Source organism: Alternaria novae-zelandiae (genome assembly GCF_023758075.1).
Source record: "Alternaria novae-zelandiae strain BMP 2774 chromosome Unknown scaffold_25, whole genome shotgun sequence".
NCBI lineage: Eukaryota > Fungi > Ascomycota > Dothideomycetes > Pleosporales > Pleosporaceae > Alternaria > Alternaria novae-zelandiae.
Window position 1 is genome coordinate 262224 of NW_026056985.1, and position 22107 is coordinate 284330.

The following is a 22107-nucleotide window of genomic DNA, read 5'->3' on the forward strand; positions in this document are numbered from 1 at the left end:
GTCTACTTGACGTGCCTGACGGACTTTGGAACAGGTGTAGGATATGGGCTACTATCGAGGAAGCCTTAGGAGAGCAAGAAAGAGAAAGGTCGGAGAACTAGCGGACTAGGTTCAAAGGCGTAGTCATAAGACTGTCTGAAACCCAAGCAATCGCGACATCAAGCGGCTCCTGACCGTCAATCAGTCCAAGGAAACGACGCCTGCTCATGGAGAAAGGTTTGCATAGATGTGCACCTTCTGCGACTTCTTGCAACACGGCCACCGACCATCGCAACCAACGCTCAAGAAATTTGACGGCCTTTGCGTTCAGGGCCGTGCTAGCGAGGCGACAAATTTAGGCCAGCTTTCGGCAAACTGCCCGTAGAAGTCGCAAGACGCACTGGTCACAAACACGTACGCGGCCCGTTCACGCAGCGCTCTTGTCAACGGTTCGACATCTTTTTGCGGAACTGAATGTATCATATACGCAGTACGAGACCGTTCGTACGGCGAAGTAGCAAGCCACTCTTGGTACTCTTCGGTCACGAACTCCTTGTAGGCTGTTTCCACGACTACTGTGACCTCTGGTCCCGGAGTCGCAAGCTCAGTACTGACTGCTGTGCCAGGATTATGAATGATCTTGGCCTAGTCAGCTTGGGTAACTCTCATCCGTCCAGCATGGATAAATGAAGACTTGCCATTCTCTCCTCCGCGACGCCAGCAAGGACATGCGCTCTGCGATCAACGGTGTCGAGGTAGCTCTTGACTTCCTCCGAGTACAAATTCACTGTTTCATCAAGGAAGATGCCGTCCACTCTATACCCACTGTTCTCTCGACCTCTTCTATCATATGATTCGATATCATCAAGGATGTCTTGAACAGGCCGTTTGCAATAGGTTGTACGCACGTAGCCCAGGGTGGTGACGTTCGGCAATGCATTTAGCCGCGGTATCTCCCGGAGATAGTCCTCATTCGGCCACCACGGTACAGCACCCGGTCCGCTGTTTGGATTGACGATTACCAGAAACTGAACATCCGGCGCCGCGGCGATGCTGAGAGACGTCAGTGAGACTTCGTGCTAGCGGTGAAGGAAACACTACGCTGTATAGAGAGGATCCCATGCACCCGGATGGGGGTAAATGTAAAGCGGAAGAAGTATCTTTGAACGGAGACCTGGCGACATTGTATCGTGGAAGGGTAGATGTGTGAAGAGGAAGAGGTGGCATCCCGAATCTTAATGAAGCGCTGACTAATCACAAATAGCAACCCGCAATGCACTACCTCTCTTACAAAACATGTGTCTGTTTACTTACTGCGATAACAGTGCGCGCCACTCAGTTCCGCTGGTGAACGATTCTTGGACGTGCATCACGATTACAGACCAAACCTTGGACAGCAACGCACATTGGACGTCGGAAGCCGTCCATGAGAAGATCTTCTTTGCGCATGCCGTGTTGGGGGACCTCACAAGCTCCCGACGTCGGCATCCGACTAGCAGAGCCGTCTTACACAAGCACCTTATACAAAAGAAAAGAAGACTAAATAGGTCTAGAGCCTACGTTAACGTTAGGCTACTTGTTTTGCGTGTTTCTATGTTAATGTAGGCTGCAGATCGCTTCCGCCGAAGGCTTCGGCGGAAGCATGTGCCAAGCGCTCGCCCTCCATTCGCCCTCCGACGAACATTTACTCAGCCAAAGAACTCGGAGCTTTGCTCGAAGAACAGAATCATGCATTCGTCCGTACATCAGTATATGTGTGGCACTTCTTCCGCTCTCTTTTGCCGCTGCAAATTGTCCCCTTAACACTCCCGCCAACATCGTCCTTAGTACCGACTCCAGATGCACACGATGAACGAACACAACTTCCACACCTCGATCGCATTCGATGCAACAGCACAATCGGCTGGTGGCGTCATGAAACCAAAAAACATCGCTGATGAGAAGACGCAGCAGCAGAACAACCAAGGCATCGAGGAAGATGTCAAATCTGAACAAGACGAGAAGCCCGATGATATCAAAGAAGAATATCCGAGTGGCATACTGCTGGTGCCCATATTGATTGCCATACTCTGCGCAGTCTTTCTTACAGCCCTGGATATGACAATTCTTGGAACAGCCATTCCTAAGATCACAGACGAATTTGGAGGTCTTAACATGGTTTCATGGGTGAGCTTTTACACTCTCGCTCTGGCTACTCGAGTGCTTGAATACTGACATGTCTTAGTATGGTTCCGCGTACTTCATGACGTTCGGCGGTTTCCAGTCCATGTCTGGCAAGTTCTACCGCTACTTCCCACTCAAGTGGTCCTTCCTAGGTGCCATCTTCGTCTTTGAAATGGGAAGCTTGATCTGCGCCGTCGCTCCAAATTCTATAACTTTCGTCGTTGGCCGCGCAATCGCTGGTGTCGGCTCCGCCGGCGTAGTGACTGGGGCGTTCACTATGGCGGCGTTCGCGGCAGAGCCTAAACGGCGACCAGCTCTAATGGGGATTGTTGGTGCTGTATATGGCCTTTCTAGCGTCGTCGGTCCGCTTTTGGGAGGAGTCTTCGCAGACACAGTGAGCTGGCGATGGTGGTAGGTTCATGTTTTCTCATGACTGTTCCGCTCACATGCTAATTATGGCACAGCTTCTACATCAACCTTCCTATCGGCGGCGCCTCTGCAGCACTGATTCTGTTCACTTACAAGACTCCACCACAAGCTGTTATCACCCAAGCGACTTGGAAGGAAAAGTTCTTGCAAATGGATCCTCTCGGCATTGCTCTCGTCATGGGCGGCATCGTTACGTACATCTTAGCATTCGAAAATGGCGGCCAGAAGCGACCTTGGAACAGCAGCTACGTCATCGGCCTCTTGGTAGGCTTCGTCGTTATTGCGATGACCTTCATCACATGGGAGATTTTCAACGGCGAGCGTTCGATGCTTCCACCCCGGCTTCTGCGCGAGCGAACACTATGGCAGCCATCTGCCTTCATCTTCTTCTTCTCATCATCATATCTCGTCTTGCTGTACTACCTACCCCTCTATTTTCAGAGCGTCGACAACCGCAGCGCAATCAATTCGGGTGTGTTGAACCTTCCACTGGTCCTCGCAATGGTGTTGGGTAGCATCGTCAGTGGCGGCGTTGTCTCAAAGACAGGTTATGCTGCACCTTTCATGATTGGCGGTGCCTTTCTAGCGACTATCGCTACCGGTCTAATGTATACGTTCGACATTGGTACTGGGCTGGGCAAATGGATTGGGTATCAGGCCTTTTACGGTATTGCAGTCGGGTTAGGCTTCCAGATGGCCATCAATACTGGTCAGGCCAATGCAAAGGCAGAGGACATGTCCTCAGCGACGGCAACGATCTTTTGTATGCATACCAGCTATTTTTACATGGAATCAACTAACACATCGCAGTTTTCCAAACCATCGGCGGTGCGTTCTCGTTGACTGCGGCTCAGTCTGGATTCGTCAATCGCATGATCAACACGCTTGCGAGCACAGCACCGAACGTGAACCCGCTGGCAGTAGTTGGATCTGGTGCGACCCAACTTCGGGACAATTTCGCTGCGGAAGACATAGCAGGCATAGTGGTCGCATACATGGCGGGCATCAAGGTCGCGCTCGCTATTGCGACATCTTTGGCTGGCGCAGCTGCCGTGGCTGCCGCATTGGTACCTTTCAAGAAGCTGAACATGGAAAAGGTGCAGGCCGGAGCCGCGTAGAGCACACGCGCTACGTCTGGGTAGGGATGCACGACAAATCGTCCGCACTTGCTACCGACGCGACGCTATCGCTGGGGTCGTGCTGGACATGCCTGGATTGTACGTGTGGCGATGCTCGGACATGCATCGCCTTGACACGCTTGAGGCATGTGTGTTGTCTGATCTTGTAATAGTAGAGAGAGAGCGCAGCTCATCCGACTATTAAAAAAACTAGCCTAACTATTGCTAAGACTTATTTTAGGCTAGCGCTTACTAGCATAAATACTACATAATATATTTATAAGTTATTATAGTAAGAATAGAAAAAAGTAAGTAAAGAAAATATATTAGAGTATTATAGTTCTATTATTACTAATTAAATTATATACTAAATATAATATAAACATATTACGCTAAAGTAGTATATTAGTATAAGTATTAGTAAGAATACTCTAGAAACCTATAGCCTAGTTAAAGTAAGTATAAAAAAGATAGAAATCTTTATTATTATCTTTATTCTCTTAGAAGTTATACGCTATAATATATTAGTAGAGTGTATTAAATATATTTTAAGAAAGCTTACTATAGCTAATAATATAGTAGTTAGCGTAGAGGTTAGAGAAGGTATAAGTATTAAGTATACCTCTTATAGTAGTAAGATAAAGCTAAGAATTATAAGTATAAAAACGCGTAGTAAATATATAAAGAATATATTACTTATTCTTAAAGATAACTATTTTAATAGTAGACTAGGTTTATAAGGTGCTAGACCTAGACTAGAATATCTTATTAAACTAAGGCGTTATCTTATACTTATTTAAGTAGGTAGTTATACTTAAAGTTATAGTTATCTATTAAAATCTAATAGAACTCTAAAATATATTAGAATTATAATTATATTATATTTTACTAATAAAGAAAAAAGGTAAAAAAAAAGAAAAAGAAAAACTTTAAGAATAAAAAAAAAAAAAAAGTAGAAAAAGAAAAAGACTTAGAAAAGAAGAGATATATATTATAAATATATAAATAATATATTTATATACTTTTTTTACTATAGATAAAGGTAGCGCTAGGCCTTCTATCTAGAGAGTAAGTATTACTCTAGATAATAGAGCTATACTAGTTAATATAGTAGGTTATAAAAAAGCTATAAGAACCTATAATAGTCTAAATATATTAGTAATATATAGAAGACATATTTTAAAAACTTACACTATAGAGAGTTTTATTCTCTAGAGCGTACCTATAGCGCTACTTAGCGTATTAAATTAAGATCTTACTATTAGCGTTTTTCTTAAAGAGTAGGTATAGAAGAAGTAGAGTAAGTAGAGTAAGGTAGGCGTAATAGATAGGCTAAAATATATTAGATACGTCTTCTAGTTATATTTATATAAAACTTATATAGTTTACTACAGCGCTAAAGTCTAAAAAGAGTAAATAACTATAATTAGCTATCTTATTAAGAAACGTATTACTATCTTATTAATAACGTATTATAGAGAGTAGTAGTAATTTAAAGTAGTAGTTAGTAAGTAATAGAGTTAGTAGTAGCTAAAAAAAAGCTATTACGTTATAATTGCAATATTATTATATTTTACTTAAACTTACTTAATCTATAACTAATGCGCTTAGTATTATATAACCTAAGTAGCTATAGAGTATATATATAGCTTACGCGTAGCTACGCATAGATAGAAATACTAAAACTTATACTTATTACTAAGTTAAGTAGTAAAACGCGTTAATAACATGTTTATATAACGTTTCTTATAAATATATTAATCTAATTATAGAAGTATATAATATTATAATAATATATTAAAAAGAGAGGCTAACTATCTATCTAGAAAAGTAAAGTATCTTCTTAATTAGTAGAAGACCTCTAGATAATACTTTATAATATATAAGTAACGCGTTTACTAGAGAGATAGGTTTACTAACTATCTCTCTTCTTTAATTTATAAGTCTTATATTAGGTTAGAAGCTTCTAGTTTAAAAGTAAGTACCTAACTTTATTTAAATTTACTTATATATATTAGTAACGTAGTTACTACGCGTTAGAGAAGATATATATATTACTCTTCTTCTACTTACACTTTAAGTTAGTAGACTTATAGAGTAGAATAGAAATTAAAGCCTCTATAGTCTTCTTCTACGTCTTATCTCTTTTTCTCTTATATATTACTCTTATTAGAGGCGTAGCTAGTAGAGTTAATATAGAACGTATAGTAGACACGTTTATATTATCTTTAGCTTTACTCTATAGTAAGATATTATACTTAGAGCTATCTACCTATAGAAGCTTATAGTCTAAGTTTAGAAAAGCGTATTCTTAAAGTAGTAAGAGTTAGTTTAGCTAAAGTAGTACTTTATACTATATCTTAGCCTACACCTTAGCTAGTAAACGTAATAAAATTATACTAAAAATATATTTTAGTAGATCTTTTATAGATACTCTAAGAGTAGAGTCTTTTAGTAAAATAATACCTCTAAAGAAGAATATTACTTCTCTTTCTTACTCTATTAATAATTACTCTATAAGTATAAGCGCTACTAGGTAGTTAGAGTAGTATTTTTTAACGTAGTTTACTAGTACACTATAGTTACTAAACTACTACTATAATATTATAAGTACGTATTCTATATATAATTTTAGCGCACTTATACTATAAAGTAGCCTATTAAGCTAGTAATAGTAAGCGTAATAGAAAATCTCTCTCTAGTAGATAAAGTAATACCTACTTCTATTCTATTTACTAAATAGTAGTGTCTCTTAAGAAAGAACACTAAGTTAGCTATACTATAAATAGTTATTCTAAATATAATTAGATTACGTTAGAAATGTGTTATTAGAAGACTTATATACTAATATATAGTTTTAAGTCTTATAGTAGAGTAAAGAAAAAAAGTAGAGAGAGAAAGAATAGTAGTAGATAGGCGCTTAACTCTAAAGAAAGGTAAGAGGCTAGACTAGTAAGAGAAAATTTATTACGCCTTACTATATTAGGTAAAGATTAATATAGGCTTAAATTATATATATAATATATTTCTATTATATTCTACTAGCTAGTATTCTATCTATAGACTCTAGTATATATAGTAACTATGCTAGATTGCAATTAGAACGCGTTTATAGTATAATTTAGCTAGAGTTATCTCTCTAAAGCTACTACCTACGCTCTTTTAGTTCTATCTTACATTTCTCTAGTTATAGCCTTTACTTCTATAGCTCTATCTCTTCTTTTTTAATTTCTAAGAGCGCTTTTCTTTCTATAATAGCCTAGTTGCTCTTAAGTATCTACTACCTAAGAGCTTAAGAAGAGTTAGGCCTAAGAGCGTGTTAGAAACGTAATAAGAACATAATATAGTAGACCTACTCTAGGCTAGCTTCTAGTGCTAGAGAAAAGTAAGCTAGAGAAGAGTAGGCTAGAAAAGAGCAGGCTAAAGAAGAGCGCTTATAGCCTCTGCCTCTTAGTTATCTACTCTATATAATAAAGCTAGATAAATTAGTCTACTCTAAGATACTATTATTATTATTAATAATAATAAAATTCTAGTGCTCTAATTTCTACTCTAAACTTAATAAAACTACGTATAAAATACGTTGCACATAGCAGACTTACTCTCTTTTTCTATAGCCTTAAAGTACCTCTATATATAACTATAGCGTAATCTATTTTTATAGTAGATACTATAAACTATTTTTACTTTATATTCTTCTATATTCTAGAGGTCTTGCTTATAGAAGCTATAATACGTTACTAGCACGTTCTTAATATATTTAAACGTACTTATATTAGAATAGCCTTAAGTAAAGTCTTATTAATTCTATTATAATATAACTTTATACTAGCTTACTTAGCTGTGTTAGAAGTGCGCTCTAATAAGTTCTAAATACGTTACTCTATATAGTTATTACACTTTACAAGACTATCTATAATAATAAAGTATATCTTATAAGCTACCTAATCTATAACTATCTTAGATTTATTCTCTACTATATTGTAAGAATATATTATATTTATAATTAAAAGAAGTTTTATACCTTATAGAAGCCTAATATAGGTATAATACTTATCTAGTAATTTATAATAAAGAAGAGCTTTTATACGCCTCTAAATAGAGTATTCTATATACTTTACGTTAGAAATAGCGTAGTTAATACTATAGAGAAAGTAAGCTTTACATAAGTAAACTATATAAAGATAATACTATTTCTATCTATAGTTAACTTCTAAAAATTCTTAGAGAAAGAGTCTCTAGTCTATAGAATTATATTAGTAACGTGTTCTTAACGCAATCTAGTAGAATATAACTAACCTTGCAACTATTTATTATTTATATTAATAGTAATACCTATAATACTATCTCTATAAAGATAGTAGAAGTAAATTAACTTTTTTAATACTTCTAAATAGAGCTTAAAGAACTTAGTAAATGCCTCTATATATATTTCTATAGAATTAATATCTATAATAACTTTTCTAAGAGAGATTACTATATTATATTTAGAACGTATTATAGGCGCGTTAACATACTTTTACCTATATTTTATAGTATCTTTATTAAAGATAGCAAAGAGTAACTTAGACTACTTACTATAGATACGCTTATATAATATATCTATCTAGAACATATTCTATTAAAGTAATAGAGAGGCTTACTTATTAAGAAAGTAGTATATAAATATACTATTATTAGTAGAGTATATTTATTAGATATACGCCTATATTATGTTAGAAACACGTTTCTAGCGCGTTACTAGCTGCTTACTATAGCTAGGTCTTAATACTTAGTTCTAAGCTTATATACAACGCTTTCTACACTAGAGCTATAAGAGTATATTATAGCTTTATAGGTTTTAAGTAAGCTCTTAATTTTATTCTTATTTACTAGTATAATACACATCTTCTTAATAGACCTAAAGCCTTTACTCTTAACCTATACTTAGACTTAGAAGAACACTAAAGCCTTAGCTAAATATAATTAAAACGTTATTATAATATATTATAGAAGTGTAGAGAGTAGACTTACTACGTGTAAGACCTAGAGTTAATATAGAAAGAATAACTATAAGAAGCTTAGCCTTTAGGTCTTTACTTAGAATTAAAGAAGAAGAAAAGATATATATATACTTTTTATAACACGTTATAATTATATATAGATAAGATACTAGATCTACTAGAATTATAATATAGTACTTAGCTTTATTATACGCTTATTTAACTAGCTATCTATCTCTATAAAGGTAGTTATATTCTAAAACGTATTATAAATATATACTAAATATAATATAGTATAAAGTTACTTACTATACCTTAGAGTTCTAGTAGATATTAACACTATAGTATTATATACTTTTTTATTATCTTTCTCTACTAGAGAGCTATTATTAAATAAGTTCTTAAGATATTCTAAGTCTATTTTAGAACTAATAGTATAGAAGACGTACTTCTTAGTATATCTAAGTTTATATATCTAGGCTATATACTTAATAAACTAAAGTTTATTACTAGTAAAACTCTATAACTTAGTTACTACGTATTATAAATATATTTCTATTTATAGTATCTCTTACTTTATATTACTATTAGAAGTATATAAGTCTATAGTTTAGTTACTAGTTACTATAAAATCTACTACTTATAAAGCGTCTAAGAGTTACAGCGTAGAGCCTTTAAAGTTAGTAGAAGCGCGTTAAGAATACGTTATATATACGTTAAATATACCTAGCTATCTACTTCTAGTAAGTTATTTTATTATTAAGTATAATAGTGTCTCTTAGACTTCTAAGTATATTCTCTATCTTAGGTATAATTTTAGAATAATAATAAGCCTTAAGTAGCTTAGTAAGTATAGTATAATACTTAATACCTATATAAATATACTTCTAACGTTATATAATTATATTTAAGAAAAGTAAAGAGAATATACGCTTTTTATATTTCTAAACCTTTCTATATTAGAACTAGATTATGTTAAAAATATATTAATATTACATTCTTAGACTTCTTATATTAATAGCTTTACTTAAAGTATCTTTCTATATTATATAGGTAGATAGTAGGCAGATAATATATGCGTAGCTACTTAGTATACTTTTAGGCTATATTAGTATACTTATAATATACTTATATAATATTACTATTAGGTCTAGGCTACTATTACTACTTATAGAGAGTAGAATAGAGTTTTTCTAAATTATATTAAGAACGTAATATAAAAACGTTATAAGTAGTATATAGGTTAAATTAGCTTAGAGTTACTCTCTTTACTTAGTATATTATTAGCTATTTTAAGGTCTAAGAAAGCTATATCTAGATTCTTAAACGCGTTCTTAAAGAGTAGTAAAGGTACTTTAAGCTACTTAGCGTTAAATACTAGTAGAGAGAGTACTAGCGCCTTTATAGTTTCTATAAAGATAAGATATAAATATATTATTAATACGTTCTAGAGCTAGATTTTAGTTTTTTTTTATATATAGTATACTAAGCTATATAGGGAATAATTCTATCTAATCTAACTATTGCTTACGCCTTATTCTACTCTTAACAACTCTAACTAGCTAGCGGCTATAGTTACCTACAAAAATCTAATAGTTAGATAAGGTGTAGCTACTAGTAGAGAGATGCATAGAATTGTAATACAAACGCGGCCGCTTTCTGGCCGAACCAAAGAAAGTTCGTTGCGCATCGACTCAATGATGTGGTGGCTGGCTGGTGGCCTTGCTGGTGGCCTTGCTGATGCCTGAAGGGTGTGTTCGGCGTCCGTCTCTTCCGCCGAGGGTCGGTGATTGCCCTCACCTTTCCCATTTCGCCCCTAAGTTACTAACTTCTACCCTTGTCACCAACGTCGCATCTGTTTGTGATACGATGCCAGCAACAGATTCACTAGATCCAAGCGTGCGATACGTTGGGTCGCTTTGCTCGAGAGGAGGTACTGTGCCTTCAGCTCAGGCTACTGTCACCAGCCATGGAAGGCTCACCGGGATCATCCGTCAATGACGCCGACACCACCAGCTTCGAGCCTCACAGCAAGCGGCGCAAACTTCGGAAAGGAACAACAAGCTGCTGGCATTGCAAGAAGCGAAAGGTCAAATGCACATTCGATGCAACGTCTGACACCACATGTGTAGCATGTCGCCGTCGGAAGGTGCCATGCGTTCTCCAGACTCAGCCAGAAGAGGAATTCCTTGAGGGCGTCGATGGCAGTCAAGAAGCATCATTGCTGCATCCTACTAGAGGCTCAAACAATATAGCCAATCCTCCTGATATTCCATATGAGCAGCTTCTCCAACGCTTGCAAAGGGCAGAAGCATTGCTTGCACGATCAGAAAATCCAGGAGACGACGCAACAATCAGCCATGTGCAACTACCAACACCCAGCTCAGCCGCACTGACACCGGAACAACCTCTTCTACAAACGGAAGACGGCGAGAGCATATCATCCGCGCTACGTCGAGCGTATCCACCGCAACAAGATCTGGAGCTCTTGTGCAAGACCGATCGCAACGCAACCTTGTACAGCTACCAATGTCTCACAACATCCACCGACACCTCAGAGAATGGATCGTTAGACATTGCCGACGATCTGGCTAAAATTCCTGACAGCTCGCGTACACCTCCGGTTCTGATCGCCAGGCACATGCTCATCCTCGCCCTTATGCTGCAGTACTTTCGGTGCAACAAGGGCGATTGCATCTCGGGGGATCCAGGCGTCCTCGCCACTCGTTTGGTGGAGACAGTTGTTCGTTTGGTCGTCACCAAAGACCATCTGATAGGCTGTATTGAAGGACTAGAGTGTATCGTTTACGAAGCCACCTTCCAATCCAATGCCGGCAACCTTCGGCGAGCTTGGATCGCCTTCAGAAGAGCCATGGTGTTTGCGCAGCTGATGAGACTGGATACATCTAACCCTCCGCCTGTCAAGTATCTGGAGAGCAAGCACAAAGTGGACCCTAAATTCCTTTGGTTCCGGATTGTTCATATGGACAGCTATCTTAGCCTGATGCTTGGTCTACCTCATGGGGGCCAAAAGATGAGCGTGGAGAACTCCATTCCTGGGACCAGTGTAAGCTGTCGAATAGACCGAGCACATACTCTCGTCGCCTGTGGTATCGTTGACCGCAACCGAGGAGACCCACACCAGAATATCGAAGCTACCCGTAAAATAGATCGCGACCTCCAGAACGTCGCAGCATCAGTTCCAGACAAGTACTGGCTCGCGCCCAGTTTCACTGGTCTCCAACCAAATGCAAGAGAGACTTTTGAGGAACTAATGCGACTTCGAAGTCAGATCTACCAGTACAACCTGCTTCATCTTCTCCATCTGCCTTTCCTCATACGCTGCGCCACAGGATCTGACTTCCACATGTATGCCAAGATCACCTGCATCAACGCGGCCCGAGAGATTCTCACAAGATTCGTCGCATTCCACAACTTCCGGCCAATCTCCACCCAATCGTGTCATACAGCCGACTTCTTCGCGCTGATGGCGGGTATGACAATACTGATCGCGCATATAGACAGCAGACGCTGGAAAGATCAAAGTTTTCTAGTCCACCAGCGACCCGGTGATCGCGCAATGGTGGAGCAACTTGTCGAAAAGCTGGAACTCGTCGAGACACAGACGAACGATCCTCTCACGGGCAAGAGCGCTGAGCAACTTCGCAACCTGCTGCTGATTGAAAGTGACGCCGCGCGTGGCTTCAGTCACAGTAGCGAGAGCACAGTGAATCGACTTGAAGAAGGCTGCGGCGAACAATTTCAGCTTTCGATTCCATATTTTGGGATCATCAAGATTGGTGCGAACGGCATCACGAAGCAATGGCCAGGATTCCAGACTTCTACTGCGGCAATGCTTGATGTATCCTCTTCTTTGAACCCAGTGGGTGTCGATAACAACATTGCTTCCTTCGGTCAGGATATCAACGGCATCTCATCATCCAACCTGCTGGTACCAGAGTCTGGCACGCAGCATTCTCAGTCGATGCAGCCACCACTGGCAATTTCTGACGATATCTTCGACACGTCGCAATATTATCCAGGGTGGGCTGCCGGAACAGACGATTGGGCGCTTCAAGGTGTAGACGCAGCATTCTTTGAGTCATTGATGGGAGGAGTCGAAGATTGGGATGACACACTATTAGGGAATAGTTAGACTCGGTAATAGTATTAAGCTGTGCTTCTGGGTATACATCATCTAGATTATGGGCTCCCAACAGATGCACTAGTCGTGCTGCGCCTTGTCCAACAACTCCTTCAATATCTTTGCCGTGCTCCTCATACCCTGCAACGCGTTCTCATCCGGCCCTTGCCCTGGTGTCCACGTCGCATGTGCAAAGTCAATCATCTTGACTTCGGCCAGCTTGGGCACAGTCTCCTCATCGTCCTCATCCTCGTCTTCGGGATGCGCAGAACGTAGCTTCTGCTTGGTGTTCGCATACTCGTCTACATCGCCCTCATAGACCAATAGTATGCTTGCGCTGTACATCCTGCTCTCTTTGCTTTCGAAGACTTCTTGAATGTCCTTCACCTCGCCCAAAAAGTAAGCGAGCACCTCCCTCGCCCGGTCAAGCTCCGCTTCTGATTTGGCGCCAGGAAAGATGTAGTCTGTGAAGCCCTCACTAACATCTTCGGCGCTAAATTTGCGTCCATACATCTTGTTGTACACCCAATAGCCGCCCTCCTTATCCGTCTCAACATACTCCTTCAGATCTTCCGGAACCTCAGGCACCTCAGCTCCCTTGTATGTGCGCATGCCTGCTATCCGGAAACCCAGGCTGCCGCTTGTAGTCTCTTTGCTCACAGCATCTAGCCGCGCTCTCTTTTCCGGCTTCGCAGCCTCGTCCCACAACTGCGCGCCAAGCTTCAGATCCAGGACATTCGGCTTCTTGAAGCCGTGTGTAATGTTCTCTAGTACGATGTGAAGGTCGGTCGCGAGCTTCTTGCCATGCAGGCGCTCGATTGTACCATCGGCCGTTTGTATGGTGCCGCTTTCGACGGACTCGGTAGCGGCGGTCTGGTCGGCTGAGAGGGAGAGCTGGCCCATGAAGGTGGGGAGATGGCGCGCGAGGTCTGGGTGGTCGGCGAGGGATTCGTAGAAGTCAATTTCAGCGAGGGTGCATGGTTTTACTACTACGCCGCCGGATGGGTCGCTGAGCACGCCGTCGCTGTTGCTGTGTTAGTCTGGTACACGAGGCTGACAGGCAACCGGCAGCGACTTACTGGCCAGCAGCAGCACTGCCATATGCTACGAGTTTCGACGCGTCATATTGTTTGGACGCCATGTTTCTTGGTCTGTATGGAGGGTTTGGTCGGGATATCAGTGTGATTGTACTCGTGGTTAGTGTCTAGGTGGAAGATACATGGCGGGCTGGCCCCACGGGTGTTTCAGGGTCCTCCGTCACGAGTCAGCCAATGCTGTCATCACCAAATTCATTATTCGTGTGCTGAGTATCATCCAGTAGCGTGAGTGAGTGTATGACTTGCATGTCTTCTACACGACTCTATTGCCGGGCACAATGTGAAATTCTATTGCAGATATGATCTCGCTCAACTATCGTAGCAGCACGCCCGAGGAGATGTCGCATGCGTCGCAATTAACCAAGTCGACATCTCACCGTGGTGTTGCCCGCATCCGTCAAATCTTTGGCGATGCACTCACCGTATGAGGCGTTTGTATGAACGAAAAGTCCGTAATAGGAAGCTACGACCGTCAGTATGGGCTAGTCGCGCTCTCTCACCCCCAGGTCCAGCGCAGTCACCCACGAGGCATGGTTTGCAGCTGCCTCACTAGCGCGCCGACATCCCATGCCCAATCCTCTCTATATCACCCTCTATAACCTCAAGTCTCTTTCAGTCAGCTCTTGATATCCCCGAACCTCAATACAGAGAGTAGCAACCATGGCAACCGCAATTGCAGCACCTTCTGTGGACGCAGGACCTCCCAATGGAGCCTCCTCCAACATCACTGCCACTTCTCAAGTCACCAGCACTGTGCTGGACCACCCAGATGGGGCAGAGATCCGTCGTCAAGTACGTTTCCCAGTCCCTAGTCTCGCGGTAAGTTTTTCAGATCAACTAATCGTTCTTCAAGGTGGAGTTCTACTTTTCCGATGAGAATCTCCCTACCGACAAGCACATGTTACAGTGCTGTGGCGGGCGTGAGAACATCCCCGTCTCCGTCAGTCGCATCTGTGGTTTTCAAAAGATGCGAAAATACAAGCCCAAGTCCCTAGTTTCTGCGGCTCTTCGACTGAGCGCCTTCTTGGAAGTCTCTGCTGACGGAAAGACCATCAAGCGCAAGGTTCCTCTAACCGGGAAGTGCATTCTGGATCCAGATTACTTCGATGCCGACGACGATAACGACATCGCCTATGCCCCAGGATCACGGAAGGCCAAAGCTCAGCAGCCCGCCCAGTACCCAGTACCACTACTCCCTCAAGCCAAGATCAAGCACCCTGAAGGAGTGTCCAAGAACATGCTGAAGGCTACCGGATTTGAAAAGGCGTACATGGAGCCTACTCTCACTCCTGACGAAGCCGCCGAGGAAGAGGAAATGTACGCTCCAGACAAGTCGTTCGTTGAGCGCATCGAGATTGCCATCCAGCGCTTCAAGCAAAAGCGTCGCATGCATGAGATGTACGCACATGTCTTCAACAAGCTTATGCGCTTTGGTGGAGTAGAGTCCGGTCCTCGCCAGTACCAAGGAATCTCCAAGCACGACATGAAGGAGATGGGTGCTGAGGAGATTGCGAGGGCCCTCGCCATCCACAACGTACCCTGGGACCGGTCCGATGAGAAGCGGTGGGTTGTTGACTTTGTAGCGGTCTGCAAAGCTTTCCTGTAAGCCTACCACCCCAACCTTGCCTGACGCGATGTTGACTATGACAGATCATCTTGGTACCCTGCCCACTACGGCTATGCTTCGCACGCCATCAAGAACGCTTGTCAAGTGCCCCGCTCTTTCTTCAGATATCTTCGCTTTCACCGTGTCTGCCCCGAGTTCGACGATCAGCTTGCCACTGCGCTCCAAATCTGTGACCAGGCCGAGCGGGAGCTCCCCAAGGTCAACTCCGTAGGTCTTGCCCTACCCGGAGACTTCAACAAGTCCGCTAGCGTTGTCTTCGGTGGCGCTCAGGCCGACATATATACTGGCGACAAGTCGTGGGCTGAGGACCTCAAGAAGGAAGGCCTGACTGTTTCCGAGATCGGTATCCGGAAGGAAGAGGCCAGGGTCAAGTTCGGTACTGGCATCGCGGTTCTGGGCTCGGATGCGCAGTACGATATGTTCGAGTCTGGAGATCTGCAGGTTCTCAGCAAAGAGACTGCCTATCTTGAGGTCACCGCCGTTCAACTCCCTGACGACGACACGAAGTCCGCATATGCAGAGCAGAGCAAGCTCTTCAAACACAAGCTCGGCCAGCTTGAACCTCTCGGCAAGCTCCTGTGCAAGACCTGGTACACGGATGACTGTGATGAGTGGGACCTACCCAAGGACAACAGCAAGTATCCCAACGGCAAGCCGCGCAAAGCTGGCGACGGCAAAGAGTACGAATTCTGGATTGAGGAAGACATCATCAAGGACTGTTTCGTGGGTCTGAAGATGGACGCCAACATCATGCACCTCACCGGCGGCATGACCATTCTCGACGACATCAAGGAGACCATGTGCAGCTTCTATACCTGGATCCCGAACGAGCTCTGGATGGAGCGGAAGCCCAAGGAAGTGCGCTGGTTGAAGAAGGGCATGGGTCTCGATGATGACGAGGATGAGGCTGAGATTGATGGCTCGAACAAGGAGAGTGCGGATAAGATCGCTTCCGGCGACGAGTTTGACGATGAGTAGACGGGTAGGCGAAGGCAAGCCGATAAATTCTCGTGGAGATGATGTGATGAAACGGTAGTTCGAGATACTTTGGTCGGGTCTTGTACCCAGCTGCTTAGGGTGATTCAAGGTTTGGCTCGAAAACTAAGATCTCAAGGGGGAAATTCACGATGTTTCTCCAGTTTTGCCAAGGTTCCCTCATAATACGTAATCTATCGTGAAATCGGTGACAAGATACAGTGCATCTCAATAAACTTAGGCTACACGCCTAGAACTTTCTCGATCCTAAACAAGTGGCGTTCATCGCGAAAGGTAGTGCATTCTGCGTTTGCGCAGGCCACAGGGACGCGCCTGTCCCCATGTTTGGCGTGCCTGCGCCACACCTGGACGCCTCAGTTTCACAAGAACGTACTCGCTGGCCTTTAGCCAGGACAACACCACAACACAGAAACCAGGCACGTAGCCCAAGGCCGAACGATCCGCCGATAATATCGCGCAACGAAGAAATGCCACGGCTCACGTTTGCATCGGGATATTACTTGGCCGCGACGACTATACACCACAAAGACACTTGGACGACGCCTCAACACCACGCCGTAGGGTCTGGTAAGACGCGAAGTCCCGGCGTGCGGCTACTTCGGCGAGCGGCCTCATTGCCAACACCTTGGCAGCGACACACGCCATGGCTTTCGTTGGTTTGCCAAGGCCACGCCGGCGGATCAGGTGGTAATTCCTGACGCGTGTGCTTGCTCCCGGGCCTTTCGTTCGAGGGTGCAACCGTGAAAGAGCGAGGTACGACTACGTGTGTGTACCGAGTTAATATCAAAGGGAGATGTGCCTGGGTCGGTAGCAGTAGTGCGCGCGGCACTGCGTTGCATGGTGTGTATACCCGCCTTATCCGTCTCCCGTCTCGCATTAAAGACGTAAGTGTCGCGGGTTACCCGGCCCTACCTAGCCAGCACATGTGAGACGGACTGGGGACGTGGGAGCTGGAGGAAAGGAGACGCGCAGTGCGTGCGGAGTGGAAAGGGCCAGGGACCGCCAAGGCCTTGAGTGCTCTTAGCAAGCGGAGAACGCAGGCGGGCGTGGCTTGGGTAAAACGTGCGTTACCGCCGCCTTTTGTTATCTGGGTCGCTTCTCCGCTGGCTCTTTTCCCTGGTGTTCGAGCATGCCCTTTTGCGACGAGGTTGCTGTACCACGACGTTGTGGCGTTACCATCACTGCGACCGCGACTGGGACATGAGCGACGCGCCATCGGCATTTGCGAAAGAGCGACCATTACGACTACTGGGGCTGCCGTGATCGACGAACGACTACGCTCGGAGATTTAAACAGGTGGACCTGTGCGGAGCGGGATATGTCTGCTAAGATGCACGTCGTGAGCGCAGTCTTAGACGCGCGATCGAGTATGGGGTTGCCAAATCGGGCTCAAGTTGGTATGTTCGTCCCCGTCTGCTACTACTCAGCAACGCAACATCGTCGCTGACCACATCGCAGGCCAAAATTTCCTGAACCCTTACATCTACGACCCTTCTTACCCCCTGGCTATAACAGGCGCAATTGTCGTCCTGTTACTTTCCACATACTCGATTTACCAATATGTCCGCCACAAGGCGTACTTCTTCTGGGCGGCCATCATCGCCATTATCATGCTCGATCTGGGCTTCATATGCCGCCTAGTATCGGCCTACGACGAGCACAGAGAGTCACCCTTCCTCGCCTCATGGCTCATGATCTTGCTCGCTCCCAGCTTCCTGGCTGCAGCATGCTACACGGCATTCAGTCGCGTAGTATGGTTTTCCTGCCCAACCCACGCGCTCAACTTCAAAACGCTGTGGTGCTTCCCTAGGTGGATTACAGCCAACTTTGTGTGTTTCGACCTCCTCAGTTTCCTCGTCCAACTCGTCGGCGCGAGTCAGATTAGTCGGCAATATGATGAAGACACGCAAGGAAACCGGACCATTGCTGCTTCGGAACGGAAAGCGCTGCCTGGGCGGATCATCCTCATCATGGGTCTGGTGATGCAACTGCTCTGTTTCCTCAGCTTTTCCATCATCAGCATGCGGTACTTCTACATTAGCCGGCATTGGGCTGCACACGACCTTGGAGATTTGCACCTTTGGCGGAAGCTGGGGTACACCATCAATCTCTCCTCCGTCCTTATCGCCTGCCGGGCATTCTATCGAACCATCGAGATACCACACGATCGCAACTACGGGCTAGCATATCTGCAGAGTCACGAATGGTGCTTCTGGGTCTTCGATGCCGCGCCCATACTTGCTGTACTCGTCGTGTTCGCTGTGTGGCATCCGGGTCGTTATCTGCCGAGAAGCTATACAGGGTGCAGACTGGACAAGGGCAGGGCTGTTAAAGAGAAGGATGAGATCAGTTCCATGAACGGTGGTAGTAGTGGACGGGAGACCGAGCTGAGAGATTTCAAGCCCGAGGACTTTCAGTCTGGGAGGGTCGCGACGAACGTGTAAGATTTGAAACGCGGATGAAGAGGTTGTTTGTTCATGATACCATTGCATTTAGCGGGAGGCGCTTTGAAGCGCCATCGGGATGATACCATACTCAATGACATAATTGAATGTCTTATTTGACTGTGTCTCTCGCCTTACTGCTCTCCGCCATGTCTGTGTTGATAGACATGTGCTTCCTTCTCAGTCCTCTGGCCGCCCAGCGTCTCCTTCGTTTCGAAGCACAGCTCGCACAACGACATGCATTGCTGGTGCACGCCGCTTGTTGGCTATTCTCAGAGCCTCATACTAGAGTGGCTGCATGGCCGGTAATGTCTTGGGCGGCTCATGAACTCCAAGGAGTCTTAGGTCCTCGGGCTCGTCTCTGGATTGGTATCGGAATGTTCACCAGATGGTTATGTGCTCTCTTCATATGTCAGGCTGGTAGTGCATCCTGAACTTCTTGTTCGCGCGATCAGCCGCTCTTGTCTGAAATTGTTCGGCGTTGAGCTCAAAGACCAGTGGCTTCATGGGCTCCTTCCCTTCTTCGACAGGGAGCGGCAACTCAAAGCGGATGATTGTGTGTTCCTTGGGTATAGCTGAGAATGTCAGATACTTACCACTTACCTGGGTCTAGCCTACAGGACTTACATTTCACAGCGTTGTTCTTCGTAATGATCTCGAATGTGAACCTCGTATCACGGACGATGATGCCCTCCAAGCCTACGCGGCTGACGCACCGGCTTCTTACCACACTCACGAGTGCACCGTGCATGTCGGCGGTCGCAAGCAGTTGCCCACTTGCGTTTGGCGTGACAAGCACATTCCTCGCAGCGTCGTTCAGGCCTAGCACCTCCCGCATGTATCCCACCCACAGATTGTGTAATCCGTCGTAGATGGCATACTTCTGTTGCTCCTTGGGTATCTCGTTCAGGCACAGTGCACGCTTCTTCGCAGCGGACAGCGGGCGAGGCTGGTTCTTGCTGCGCTTCCTGGCGGCTTGGTTGCGCTCGTTGAGAGCGCGGCGACGCACTGCGCGTGCAGACGGCGTAGGCGAGGTTGCGCGAACGTGGAGGGGGCGCTTTATGACGCGCTCGTGGTAGTGTGATTCTGCAGTTGAGGGAGAGAATGCGCGATGCAGCAGCGTCTGCGCAATGTGTGGATTTGCGTCTGCCATTTCGAGCTCGGTATCGCAGTAGCAAAAGTCGCAACTCGTCGGGATGGAAGTTGGTGTTCTTCGACATGACGAGGAAGACGGCGGCACTAGTGCGCACAAAAGCGGGCTAGAGCGGTGGCTCGGCTATCGTTTTGTCCGCGCTGCCTCCCACACAATTTCGACAATTCGACCTCAGCTTCTCGACAACACCGCTAACCCGCAGCAACCGTCAAGATGAAGTACATGTACGTCTATCCCTCGATTACGACTCCCAAACCGCCGCATCGCACCTTTTTTCCTGCCTCCGAACGGTCAATGGACGCCTCTATACCGAATTTCTCCGCCAACAAACATCAAATTCCGGATCCAATGCTGACGTTTGCGCAACAGCCACTCTGAGGAAGAGCTCGAGATCCCCGAGGGCGTCAAGGTCCAGATCAAGAACAGAAATGTTCTCGTTGAGGGTGAGTGCGCATGGTAGAGGGCCCCTAGAGAACAACACTGACACATCCAACAGGCCCTCGCGTAAGCCGCCCGCAATAGCCTCTACGATCCTCGAACCGATTCTTACACTCCACAGGGCAAGCTCACAAAGTCTCTCGGTCACTTGGCGGTCAGCTTCACGCACGTACGTTTGGGACACACACATCGCATCGGGGGCATATGCTAAGACTGGAACAGCCCAAGAAGAACCTCATCAAGATCGAGCTCCACCACGGTTCCCGCAAGAGCGTCGCCACCCTCCGCACTGTCCGCACCCTGATTGTACGTCGCGCGCACCCTCGAGTCTATACTGGCAAGGAAGGAAGGACTGGGCTGACTGGAGTAGAACAACTTGATCATCGGTGTCACCAAGGGTTACAAGTACAAGATGCGTTACGTATATGCCCAGTATGTCGCACCCATCGCACATCTCTTCCGAACCCGCCGCAGAGCATGTTCCATCCGACACGACTTCCAGCGCTCTCGGAGAGGCTGATGACAGAGCGCTGGGCGCGCCAGATTGGCTCGTGCTCTTGGCGGGCCTTTGCACATTGTTGAACATGACTAACATCATGTCCAGTTTCCCCATCAACGTCAACCTGGACAAGAACAAGGAGACCGACTGCTGGGAGGTTGAGATCAGGAACTTCATCGGCGAGAAGCTCGTACGAAGGGTCGTCATGAGGCCCGGTGTTGAGGTTGAGGCATCAAAGAACCAGAAGGATCAGCTCGAGCTGTCCGGAAACGTAAGGACCGCTGCGCAACATGGATCGAAGCAATGCTAACGATCACCCAGTCGCTCGAGGACGTCTCCCAAGGTGCCGCCGATATCCAGCAAATCTGCAAGGTCCGCAACAAGGATATCCGAAAGTTCTTGGACGGTCTGTACGTGTCGGAGCGCGGCAACATCGTTGAGGACGCGTAAACGGTTCTGGGGAGTACGGGTTTCTTTACGGGCAATGAGCATCTATGAACTTCTCTGCATCATATGCGGTTGGCGCCTGGGGGTCTAAGATCAAAAACGATGTTCAAACAATACCACCATGACTTGATGGAATCGCGCCGGCACATTCACGATGAAGTGTGAGGTGATGAGAGGTCAATAAGATCAGTACTTGCCAAGAGACATGAACGATCTAAACTCACTTCAACACAACTGCGACTGCTTCTTGGCCTTTGGTGATGTTGCATGGTGTGAGCCCGTGCCTGAGGAGTCCAGCCTAGCACACTATGAATGAGATCACATTACGAGTAAGCATGAATCTGATGATCATTCGGTTCCATCTCTCTATCCATGCACGAAGAGACGCCTCCTGCCTCTTTTGGCGGCTGGACTGTCCGCGGATGTGGGATTTCCACATGACGTATCCATGGCGGCTCGTCGTGCCTGAACCCCGCATCGTTGTTCGTTGTAATATCTACCACCGGGACAATGATGAGGCTATCGCCGCAAAGCCCGACAATGACAGCTCATTGTAACCTCGATTGGAAAGCAGGTGGTGCAGGCACGGCG

General features: G+C 45.1%; 6 protein-coding genes across 6 annotated transcripts; 4 read left to right on the top strand and 2 right to left on the bottom strand.

The window, feature by feature from the left end:
- Positions 1-1827: 1827 nt before the first annotated feature.
- Positions 1828-3689, top strand: J4E88_009635 (uncharacterized protein; the record flags this gene model as incomplete). Its single annotated transcript, XM_049403234.1, has 4 exons — positions 1828-2145; positions 2204-2553; positions 2607-3334; positions 3382-3689. 4 exons carry the CDS (start codon positions 1828-1830, stop codon positions 3687-3689), a joined length of 1704 nt encoding a protein of 567 aa, XP_049251008.1.
- Positions 3690-10640: 6951 nt separating this feature from the next.
- J4E88_009636 (uncharacterized protein) lies at positions 10641-12827 on the top strand (the record flags this gene model as incomplete). The annotated part of the gene is made up of 1 exon (XM_049403235.1): positions 10641-12827. One exon carries the CDS (start codon positions 10641-10643, stop codon positions 12825-12827), a length of 2187 nt encoding a protein of 728 aa, XP_049251009.1.
- Positions 12828-12896: 69 nt separating this feature from the next.
- Positions 12897-13956, bottom strand: J4E88_009637 (uncharacterized protein; the record flags this gene model as incomplete). Its single annotated transcript, XM_049403236.1, has 2 exons — positions 12897-13839; positions 13895-13956. 2 exons carry the CDS (start codon positions 13954-13956, stop codon positions 12897-12899), a joined length of 1005 nt encoding a protein of 334 aa, XP_049251010.1.
- A 3948-nt stretch (positions 13957-17904) lies between these two features.
- On the top strand, positions 17905-18979 carry J4E88_009638 (uncharacterized protein; the record flags this gene model as incomplete). The annotated part of the gene is made up of 2 exons (XM_049403237.1): positions 17905-17932; positions 17994-18979. The coding sequence occupies 2 exons, from the start codon at positions 17905-17907 to the stop codon at positions 18977-18979; spliced, it is 1014 nt and encodes a 337-aa protein (XP_049251011.1).
- Positions 18980-19384: 405 nt separating this feature from the next.
- On the bottom strand, positions 19385-20132 carry J4E88_009639 (uncharacterized protein; the record flags this gene model as incomplete). Its single annotated transcript, XM_049403238.1, has 2 exons — positions 19385-19554; positions 19607-20132. 2 exons carry the CDS (start codon positions 20130-20132, stop codon positions 19385-19387), a joined length of 696 nt encoding a protein of 231 aa, XP_049251012.1.
- A 213-nt stretch (positions 20133-20345) lies between these two features.
- Positions 20346-21519, top strand: RPL9B (60S ribosomal protein L9B; the record flags this gene model as incomplete). Its single annotated transcript, XM_049403239.1, has 8 exons — positions 20346-20356; positions 20502-20575; positions 20629-20636; positions 20692-20739; positions 20793-20876; positions 20941-21002; positions 21175-21340; positions 21391-21519. 8 exons carry the CDS (start codon positions 20346-20348, stop codon positions 21517-21519), a joined length of 582 nt encoding a protein of 193 aa, XP_049251013.1.
- Positions 21520-22107: the final 588 nt, after the last annotated feature.